Source organism: Lactuca sativa, chromosome 1 (assembly GCF_002870075.4).
Source record: "Lactuca sativa cultivar Salinas chromosome 1, Lsat_Salinas_v11, whole genome shotgun sequence".
Taxonomy (NCBI): domain Eukaryota; kingdom Viridiplantae; phylum Streptophyta; class Magnoliopsida; order Asterales; family Asteraceae; genus Lactuca; species Lactuca sativa.
In genome coordinates, this window is record NC_056623.2 from 23,658,849 (window position 1) to 23,670,172 (window position 11,324).

At 33.9% G+C, this 11,324-nt stretch overlaps 2 protein-coding genes across 2 annotated transcripts; one reads left to right on the forward strand and one right to left on the reverse strand.

The window, feature by feature from the left end:
* Positions 1-1,922: 1,922 nt before the first annotated feature.
* On the forward strand, positions 1,923-2,793 carry LOC111876325 (dirigent protein 11). The gene is made up of 3 exons (XM_023872870.1): positions 1,923-1,951; positions 2,008-2,093; positions 2,273-2,793. The coding sequence occupies exons 1-3, from the start codon at positions 1,923-1,925 to the stop codon at positions 2,791-2,793; spliced, it is 636 nt and encodes a 211-aa protein (XP_023728638.1).
* A 4,306-nt stretch (positions 2,794-7,099) lies between these two features.
* LOC128127034 (uncharacterized) lies at positions 7,100-8,626 on the reverse strand. The gene has a single exon (XM_052765257.1). The coding sequence runs from the start codon at positions 8,624-8,626 to the stop codon at positions 7,100-7,102; it is 1,527 nt and encodes a 508-aa protein (XP_052621217.1).
* Between the last annotated feature and the right edge of the window lie 2,698 nt (positions 8,627-11,324).

Below are 11,324 nucleotides of genomic sequence, written 5' to 3' on the forward strand. Positions count from 1 at the left end.
GGATGCTCTTTTCGAATTATATTACATTGTTGATTTTGCTGTATGTGTATTTGTAACAAATTGTGTATGTTCTTCTATGTTACATGTTCGCCAAGTCCATTCTAATTGAGATTTATTGAATTCATTAACCTTTTCCTTTTTATGTAATAATTCAATTGTGTTAGGTTCTTTGAATTTCCGGTTATATGAAATGGTTTTACACAGTGTTTTAAAATCCGGTTTGAACCGGCCGGTCGAACCGGTTGGACCGGGAACCGGGGAAGAGAGCAGTTCAACTATCACCGGTTTTATACTAATTTCTGAACCGGCCGGTTTTTAGAAAACACCAGTTGAACCGGTCAAAATAAACCGGTTGAACCGGTTAAACTAAATAAAAATACATAGAAAAAAACCATTTTCAATAATAAACTTTGGTGAATTTTTTCACATCTATATAGATTTCTCTAAATAAAAACATATGATAAATATTATAATGTTTTTTGATGCACTTGTATTCATTTGAAACTATATTTTGTTTTGGTGTTATACTTTATTTTCTTTTTGCCGTGTGTGAATTGATGTAAAAACTTATAGTTATGTGTTGTTTTAATGTATTTATATTGATCTACAACTTATTTTTATGTGTATTTTTAATGTTTGAACTTGTAGACGTCAAATTCATAATTTATATATGCATGCATGTGCAGAAAAATAAGAAAAAAAATGAAAATTATAGAAACCGTTGACCTGGCGGTCGAACCGGAAACCGATCGTTATACCGGTTCAACTAAAAAACCGGTTTTTAAAACATCGGTTTTACATTATATTAAATGGCAGTACATTAATGCATGTCTCAATATTTGATGTTTATGTTTGTGTTTCGCATTCAAGTACTCAGATTTGTACTTTTATTAAATTTCAACCAAGTTTCTTTGTTTATTATTTTTTCCATAACTTTTTTTAATAGTTTACTTATACCATAACAATTTGTACGTATGATATAAATCATATCCTACTAATAAAAAAAATTGGATTGAATAGAACTTGATCTACCTTTCCTAATTTTTTGTTGTGTGGGTATGTATGTGTTATAATAAAATACAAAAAATATTATAAAACTGGAACAATATTTGTAAAAAATCATATCCTCTACTATCTAATACATATCGTACTTTAAGGTTTGAAACAGTATTTGTAAAAAGTTAAAAAAAAAAATAGCATGTTTGCTTGTTTTTTCTTACACTTTATTCAAATCTATATTATATTCTATATTTTATAATTATATTAAATGTCTTTAAATACAAAATATAAGTTTACACAAAATTTATATCTTATTAATTTAATAAAATTTTATAAATCTTTTACCCTTGAATTTCACGGGTTGTAACTAATAGTATTATAAAAAAAAAAAAAAAATTGAACATATTACTCGATTTCCCTTCATAAAATTACTAATTTATATCATTTTATCATTTACTTCTATTTTGTTGTATTTGGGCCAGGCTAAAAAAGAACTTACCTTACGCTTCATCTTTTTCTACCTCCTACACTTCTCCTACTTCCCCTTCCATGTCAACTGCCGCCGCAACAGCGTCGTCGGCCGCCACCGCTAACATTACCGCATCCGTGATACAACCCTTGCACCGCCGGGATTTTCCAACTCACTCGTGAACTACGACTGTGATGTGAAGAAGATGAGACCTGACGAACAATTCCCTTCCATACACAACACGATATGACTAGGAAACTAGAATGCTTTGGTGATCTGAAGGTGAAGGAGGAAACTTCTTCTTTGAATTCATGAGATCCTCTTTCCCATTCTATACATGATAAACCCAACTGGAGAGATGATCCATCTAAAACAGCATGCTCGAAAGTAGACTCACTATGTGCCTATAGAGACTCAAAAGTCAAAACCGTCTACTCCAAAAAGACCTGAAGCTATGGCGCGCCGCGGCGGCGGCGGCAATAGGTATTTTGACACCGTGAATGATTGTGAACTTAAGTTATGATTTTTTTACTGTCCAGTTTATTGGGAATTCATTGTTTAAACACATCGGTAGATGATTTCCAGCTTATTCACTTTGTTTACATATGGTTAATTTTTGCATTAGGTTTTTTTATTTGATTTATAAGTTTATGATCAAATAAAATAATGTGTGTGGAGTTGGTAGCAATGGTGATTTAGGTGGTCAGAAAATAAAAAGCTTATAAAGATCTCAACCAAACTTAAACAATATCAATCATAAATCATACATCATGATTTCTAACGTCTTCGTATTTTGTGGTGCAGTGACACTAGCGATACTTGTGGTGATACAACTGGCCACCGTTTCACCATTACCGCATTCAAACTCATCTTCAAAGCCATTGGTGGCATTATCTTTATACATCCAACAACCACAAACCGCCGCCCTACCAAATCCGCGCACAGTGGCACCACCACCAGATGCCGGTGCCTTGATCTTCCATCGTGTTTTAACGGAGGGGCCAAAGAACACGTCAAGAGTCGTGGGGAAAGCCCAAGGCTTCTTCATCCCTGTCAAACAATTTGCACATTCGGGATTCAACATTATTTATCTTACTTTTGATACACATGAATATTCAGGTAGCGTTAGTATTCAGGCCAAGAATCCGGAGGATGATCAAAAGGATGAATTGAGTGTTGTAGGGGGAACAGGTTCTTTCGCTTTTGTACGTGGAATGGCTGTTTTGACAAGGAAAGATGAGCATGATACTGATCTTGTGGTTCCATATCACATTAGATTGCATTTGAAGTACCCTAATCGGTCTGAAACAATACCTGCAGGATGATTTGTAAACTAGTTTATTTATTTGTTCTTTTATTGAGTAATGGTTTTGGGGAACTTTTATTTATAATAAGTTAATAGTTATTAAATCATTTGTAATAATACAATTACCAAAGATAATCAAATATCATATTTCACTAAAAGGAAAAAGGCTATTACCGGCGACAAAAGTTGCCGGTAAAAGTCTCAAAAGTCGCCGATAATACTAATAGCGGCGACGCATCGCCGGTACTGAGTCGCCGCTACTGCCTCGTCGCTATTGATCAGTTTGTCGCCGCTAATGATAATAGTCGCCGCTATTGGTATGTCGCCGCTAATGATTATTGTCGCCGCAAATAAGCTAGTCGCCGGTAATGACATCCGCCGGTAATTCTTTTTCAATTTTTTTTTTAAATAATGATTTTCGTTGCCGGTGATAATATCGCAGGTAAAAGTGTCGCCGGTAATAACAATATTCGATTAAATATAAAAACCAATAGTGTCGACGCTAATTACAAAACAAACATCCTATTAAATATCAAACATAATAGTGTCAATGCAAATTACAAACAAACATCCAAAATACAATTAAATATCAAAAGTCATAATATCCGAGTAGCAAAACAACAAAATTTTTACAATCTATCAAGTAGCAAAACAAGACAACATATGCAAATAAAACCCATTCTTACATACCTTCATCGCCGTTCCCATCGTTTCCTTGATTATTTTGGGATTGAAAAAACGAATAAAGCTCATCCCTACATGCCGGGTCGGCGAGCATTGCACGAAGATTTTCCAACTACATAATTAATAACAATATATATAAACTTATAAGTTAGATCGTCAAACATAAACAAAAACTATCAAAATACATTATTATTTTTAAAGTAAGATAGAAAAAAGTACATTGCTATTTCTTGTACTTTGGACAAAAACCAAATTACCAAACTTTTTAGCAAATAACCACCACAAAACCAAAACTACCAAATCAACTTGCATTTTACGATGCTAAAGTAGATTGCTATTTTACCTGTGATGGTTGTGATGGTGGTTGTGATGGTTGCGAAGGTTGTGGAATCGTCGGGAGACCAGAAGGTTTGCAGCCAATGCCTCTAATGTGGCCACGTCGCTCTCCTAATACTTTCTCGAACGTAGCTCTTTCTTGAGTTGGCGTTAACTCACTTTCACCTTGAGTTTGTTCTAGCAGCTCTTCAACTAACCGATTCTGTAACTCCCAAAAGTGAGTAACAATTAAGTATAAATAAACATTTAAATATATGATAAAATTATAATTAAATACTTACATATTGTTGTTCCGATTCAGCAGTAACAAATACACCATTCTTATCGGTATGAGCTTTGCGAAATGTTTCCACTCTCGAACCCCCACGATTCACATTTGTTTGCTTTTCACGAATTTTTTTGTTCCTTTCTGAAGCAATTTTGTGTTCGTCAGTTTGAAAATACTCAACTGTCTTCTCCCAGTTATCAACAAGCATACCATCCGGAGGATTTGCCAATGCTCTCGGGATATCTTCATACCCTCCGACCATCTTGAAATATTCTTTTGCGTCGGCTTTACGCTCTCGAAAACCTTTTAACAAGGCTGCTTGAAAACTCTCTATCAATAGAGTAGCTTGTGCATCCTGGTACATTTGATTGAGATCAAACTTTGTCTACAATAAAAAAAAAGTTAACCAAGTAAAAAACAATTATAGTTAAACCTATAAAATATATTTAAATAAATAATTACCGCTAAATGTTGTAATACAGTGTCCTTTATATCAGGGGAAACTCTTTTCCAACTCCATTTGTCGAAAGGGACCATCTGCCACATTGTTTTCCCAACTTCTCGGGAAAACATGTCTCCCGCCTCTCCTACGGGATTAAATGTGATATCCCTATCAGATTACATGCCTATTGGTTTCCCCTGGTTCTGCAAGATTGCTTTTTCAAGTTTTATATTTTTTGCTTTTCCTCGAACTTTCCTTCGGGCACGTCCCTCAACTACAAATGTAATTAAAAATTATTAGAAACGACATTTAATTTATGATAATTGAACAAAAATAGTAAATAAAAATTCATGATAAGACTTACCGTCCTGCTCGTGCTGGCCAGGACCTCTACCACCTGGGAAAGGTAGGTCCTCAGCTCCGTCTCCCCCATGTCCACGACCCATGACAGCAGCCATGGTAAACATAAACAACAACCACACTCTCATCATTTCCTGAAAAATTATAAGATATACAAATACAATTTTTATTATAGATACACATTACATAGAAATAAACATTTAGATAGGAATAAACATTTCTATTTAAACTAGAAATCCAAATAAAGTTCATATTACAAACACATATTACAAATACACATTACACAAGAACTATTCTAATCAGAATCTTCCTCATATCCTTCAGTGTCTTCTTCGGTATCATAGTCAGAATCGGTGTCATCGTAATTAGTCTCGCAATCAGAAACATCATTGACTCTACCAGTTGGCGGAGGAACTTCAGATGCACTTTCTACATCAACAATAACTCTAGGAATGTTTTGAAAGTACATGCTGAAATCGATAAAAAGTGGAGCATCGGATGAAGAGATATTTTGAAGTACATCGACATCGTCTACATTTTCGTGTGAGACATTGTCAATATTTTGAACAAGGTCATCATTCGATGGTAGATCCTAAATACTTCGATGATTAACATGCTCGACAACACACCGATGGTTATTGTTTGGCTCTCTGATGTAGAACACTTGTTTGGCTTGTGACGCATATATGAGTTGATCATCTTTGTATGCTTCGCGTCGTGTGTCGATACTGGTGAAACTATCACTAGAAATAACTCACGTTCGAGTATCAAACCACTTGCAACGAAATAGTACAGTTGAATAATCATGTGTATACCTCAACTCTATAATCTCTTCTAACTGGCCATAATATTTCTCGCCTTTCTCACCCACCGCTAAAACCCCAGAGTTTTGTGTTGTACGTTGTGTGTCACGACTAAGTACCATAAACCTAACACCATTGACTATACATGCGGTGTAAGAATAGGCATTCATTTGCGGGGCCATTGCAAGAACCGACAACTCTTTGTGGAATTCTGGAGATTTTTCTATTTTCATTTAATGAACCTAACAATTATAAATTAATATGTATTATGTATTCGTTAGATCAATGAAACAAATTTGTTTATTAATTTATATTACCTTTTCACGAAACCAATTACGAAATTCTCTCTTTTCATCACTTTGGGGATGCTCAGATTTGAATTTCCTATGTTGATGACCAAAAGATATAGATTTAAAAAGATAAAATAAAAAATTAAGAATGAAAGTTAGAGATAAGATTAATTACTTGATATACTGTCTGACTTCTTCACAGCTATTCAATACAAACCATTCCATGTTATGCATTTCCGTTAAATTAAGAGTTTTGATTTGAGTTGTGCTGGTCGGTCGACATTTAGACTCAAACATCCAAAACTTTGTTTTTTCAATGACAACATCTACATTTCTTTCCGGACGATTCTTTACATCTCGAAGGTACATTGAACAAAATGATAAAGCTTCTTCAGCAACATAACCCTCAGCTATAGAACCTTCTGGCTTCGCCTTGTTTCTGACATAGTTTTTTAGTTTTTTCATATATCTCTCGAATGGAAACATCCATCTCATACAAACCGGGCCTCCAACAATTGCTTCATCAGGTAAATGCAAAAGTAAATGAACCATAATGTCAAAAAACGCCGGAGGATAAATCAATTCTAACTTGCACAAGATTGCAATAATGTCTACTTTTGCTTTCCTCATATCCTCCACCTCAATGTTCTGGAACAAAGTTGCTTGAAAAACGTACAAAGGTCTACAATAGGTGTATAAGTATCTTTGTCTAACAACCCTCTTACTCTAATCGGTATCAAACGTTGCATAAGAATGTGGTGGTCATGCGATTTCAACCCAATAATGTTAGTATTGGTATCGTTCACTTTCTTACTAATGTTAGAACCAAACCCATCCGGCAGTTTAACCTCTTTTATAAATTGACAAAAGAGTTGTCGACTAGATTTCGTGAAAGAGTATCTTGCCTAGGGTCTATGAAACTTGTCACCATTTTTTTGCAACCATTCATTTCTCCGAATGTTTAGAATTCTCAAGTCCTCTCGTGCATTTGATGTGTCTTTGCTTTTATCGTTCATTAGGAGAGTACCTAACAAACTCTCATCCACATTTTTCTGGACATGCATGACATCTATGTTGTGTTTCAACTGTAGAGAAGACCAATACTCGAGTTCGAAGAAAATGCTTCATTTCGACCAGTTCAACTAATAATCTTGCCGCTTTGGCTCCCCGCCTCCATGCTCAGGATGTTTACCCGGTTTACGAGTTAGTAGACGACCTAGTTGCTCTTGTATGTCATCATTACTAAAGTGTCTCGGAGTGGGTCTTGTCTCTTCCATCCCGTTAAAGTCCAACCTCTTTCTTAACGAATCATTAGCATCTAGGAAACGACGATAACCGATATATACGACTTTGTTTGTTGCACGGTACGAAGGAATGTCTTCATTGCAAGTAGCACATGCTCTATACCCTTGCCCACTCCAACCTGATAAACTACTACGAGCTGGCCAATCGTTTATTGTCCACAACAACATAGCTCTCATCGTGAAGAATGTGTTTGTCGCCGCATCTTTAATATGTACGCCTGAGTTCCACAAATGTTTAAGCTCTTCCACCAACGGTCTAAGGAAAACATCCATATCCTTACCTGGAGCTTTCGGTCCTGGAATCAACAAAGTCAACATGAATGATGACTCTTTCATACAAAGCCAGGGTGACAAATTATATGTGGTGAGTATGACCGGCCATGTGCTATGTGGATTACACATGTTTCCAAATGGATTGAAACCGTCAGCTGAAAGACCTAGGCGTACGTTACGGGGTTCACTCGAGAAGTCGGGGTATTTTTTATCAAAATCTTGCCAATGTTCCCCATCAACGGGATGAATCATCACACCATCTTCTGAACGTCTGGTACTATGCCAAATCATATTTTTGGCAGTGTGCCTCGAACAATATAAACGTCGTAGTCTAGGGGTCACAGGAAAGTACCGTAACACCTTATGAGGTACTTTCTTACCCTTGGTGTTTTTATCGATCCATCGGCTCTCTTTACAAACGGGACAAACTTGCAATGAATCATGTTCTTTCCAAAAGAGACAACAATCGTTTTTGCACACATGTATCGACTCATACCCCAGGCCAATAGACTTTAGTTTCTTTTTGGCTAGATAATGTGAAAGGGGAACCTTGTTGCCTTTGGGAAATGCTAATTGCAAGAGCTCAAGGAGTTGATCAAATGAACTATCAATCCATTTGTTGTTCACCTTGATATGCATTAACTTTGCTAGAAACTCAAGGGAAGAAAAGATGCAACCAGTATACAATTGAGTTTCCATTTCTTCCAACAACTGTGCAAAATCATCATCTACACCGCTACCCCTTGTATTCGAGGTTCCTTCATCGAGGTTGGTATCATTTTCTCTCGACTCCCACATCACATCGTCGATTAAATCGACCATTTCGTTACTTGGCAAGACGACTGGAGGAATAAAAGATTCACCATGATAGATCCAAATTTTGTACGCCTTACTGAAATCATTTATAAATATATGGCGTTCAACTGCAGTCGGGTACTTGAAGTAACGGTTATCACATTTTTCACACGCACATCTGATTTTACCATTACTATCAAGGTGCGACTTGGACTTCTCAATAAAAGCTTTGAGTCCTGTTTGGAACTCGGTATGGTTTCGATATGGATTAGTAGTCCAGCTTTTATCAATAGACATGATGTTGCTGAAACATAATTTTGGGTTTAGAGTTTAGTATACAGAATTAGCATTGTTTTTTTTTTTCAATCCACATTTTTTTTACATCTAAAATAATACAAAAATTAAGTAATAAAGAAATGAAAAAAATAAATTAAAAATTTTTATTTATGCATTTTTTTAATTAATTTTAATTAAAATTACTTGTAAGTTTTTAAACAATTTTATAACAGACATTATGTTATTGTGTTGTTCTTTTTTACCGTCGAGATTAAAATATATATAAGTTTTTAAACAATTTTATAATTTTTTTTGTGTTTTTTTTCCAATTATAACAATAATTTATTTATTTATTTATTTTTTCAATTATAGCATCCTTTAACCTATTTTTATGGTAACCGATTATTATTGGTTATAGAAATATAATCTTATGAATTAATTTGAAGATTATAAATTAACTATATAACTTATTGGTTAATTAATTTGGAGTTAGCTTGGGTAAAGACTAGAAACTTTCTAGTTTTTGTATATAAGTTTTTAAACAATTATATATATATATATATATATATATATATATATATATATATATATATATATATATATATATATATATATATATATATATATATATATATATTGTGTTTTTTTTCCAATTATAACAATAATTAATTTTTATTTTCTTTTTCAATTATAGCATCCTACTTATAAGAAAACCACATAATTTTACATAATACATAAGAACATTAAATTCACATACTTTTACATACATATTATGTTGTTGTGTTGTTTTTTTTTACCGTCGAGATTAAAATATATATAAGTTTTTAAACAATTTTATAATTTTTTTTGTGTTTTTTTCCAATTATAAGTTAACTATATAACTTATTGGTTAATTAATTTGGAGTTAGCTTGGGTAAAAACTAGAAGCTTTCTAGTTTTTGTATATAAGTTGTTAAACAATTTTATAGTTTTTTTTGCGTTTTTTTTTTCAAATTATAAAAATAATGTATTTTTATTTTTTTCAATTATAGCATCCTACTTATACCAAAACCACATAGTTTTACATAATACATAAGAAGGTGAAATTCACATACTTTTACATACATATACCACATATACACCAAATACAAATACACACAAAATAACATCCTACTTAAACCAAATACACATAATTTCACATATATACATAATAACATCCTATTTATACCAAATACAAAAGTTTCACAATCATATATCACATTTACAACAAACATACATACATTCACATACAAACAATAACATTCTACTTATAACAAATACATATAATTTCTACCAAATACTAATATACCACATATACATCAAACACACATACATTGGAATATATATACCAAATTCACATATATTCAAACAAATACGGAATATACAATCTAATTTTCACATAATTTCACATATAAATACAACTTGAAGCTATACAACTAATTGCAATTCAATAACCACAAACAAAAAATTGAATAACTTGCTTCTAATCCAAAACAACACCACCAAAAACAAGAATATGAACAATTTATTATCATTCAATCACTACATAAAGCTACAAATCGAAATTCATACAAAATAAAAATGAAATCATCAAAAAAACTTACCTTTCTTCAAGAAATGGAGGTAGAAATTGATCCCAAATCTTTAACCACACCTAGAGACACTTGCTTGGAACAATGTGGGGAGAAATTTGCTTTGAAGAAGCAGATTGAAGAGGAAATCGGCGAGATGGTGAAGGAAATTGGAAGCAAACAGAAAGGAAAATGAAGAAGAGAGGGTATCTGCGTGCGTTTTTTTTTATCTGCGACAGGCAATAGCGGCGACACCAGGGGCTTTACCAGCGACAATGAGTAATAGCGGCGACAAACTGGAGGGAAGGGTACCGCGTCATTTTTAGCGGACTATTAGCGGCGACTTTTTTTAACCTTTAGCGGCGACATCTGTATCGCCGGTATTAGGTTAGACAGGATAAGGCACCCCACCCGTTGGATTTGATATCTCATCGAACGGTTGAGATGCAATAGAGGGGGAAAGTGCGGATTCGGGTGACAACCCTTTAGCGGCGACACTATTACCGGCGACAAGGGGCTTTACCGGCGACTTTAGATAAAGTCGCGGGTAAAGCCTCTTGTCGCCGGTAATAGTGTCGCTGCTAAAGAGTATGTTTCTTGTAGTGTTTGAATGTTCCTTTATATTCATACAACAAATATAATTAAAAACGGAAAGGGAAAAAAGTAGAAAGCAAGGATTAAATTTATCCCCATGCACCATTGATTAATCTACCTTCTACAATAATTAACCTGTTTGTTTTTCTGTTTTTACCTTTTCCTTAAACTTAATAGAGTTGCGACTTATGTTTCTCAACAAAATTAAAACATATTTAACATATAAGTATTGGATATACATTATGATATTCAATTTGGATAAGTACCCGTGAATCTTGAATAAATTTCATTGTCATCAAAGAGTGTATAAATAATAAATGCATAACAATCTACAATGGGCCCAACTATGGACTAGATAAAACAGTTGGGCTAATAAATATGGGCTAAACATATTTACAACGTATTTGACAGTAATACACCTTCGTAGTTAGAGTGAAAGGCAGAGACCAAATACTCAAGCTCGATAGAAAATTTGTGAAGAATGAAATAGGAAGGTCTTTGTGGAGAACCCAAATACTCAAGCTAAAGTGTTGAGG

Bases quoted from the DNA above. Each gene is read 5' to 3' on its own strand.
- LOC111876325 (XM_023872870.1), top strand. From the start codon at position 1,923: ATGGCGCGCCGCGGCGGCGGCGGCAATAG. The intron at 1,952-2,007 runs GTATTTTGACAC...TTTACTGTCCAG, and splicing joins CGCGGCGGCGGCGGCAATAG to TTTATTGGGAATTCATTGTT. The intron at 2,094-2,272 runs GTTTTTTTATTT...TTTGTGGTGCAG, and splicing joins ATGGTTAATTTTTGCATTAG to TGACACTAGCGATACTTGTG.
- LOC128127034 (XM_052765257.1), bottom strand. From the start codon at position 8,626: ATGTCTATTGATAAAAGCTGGACTACTAATCCATATCGAAACCATACC.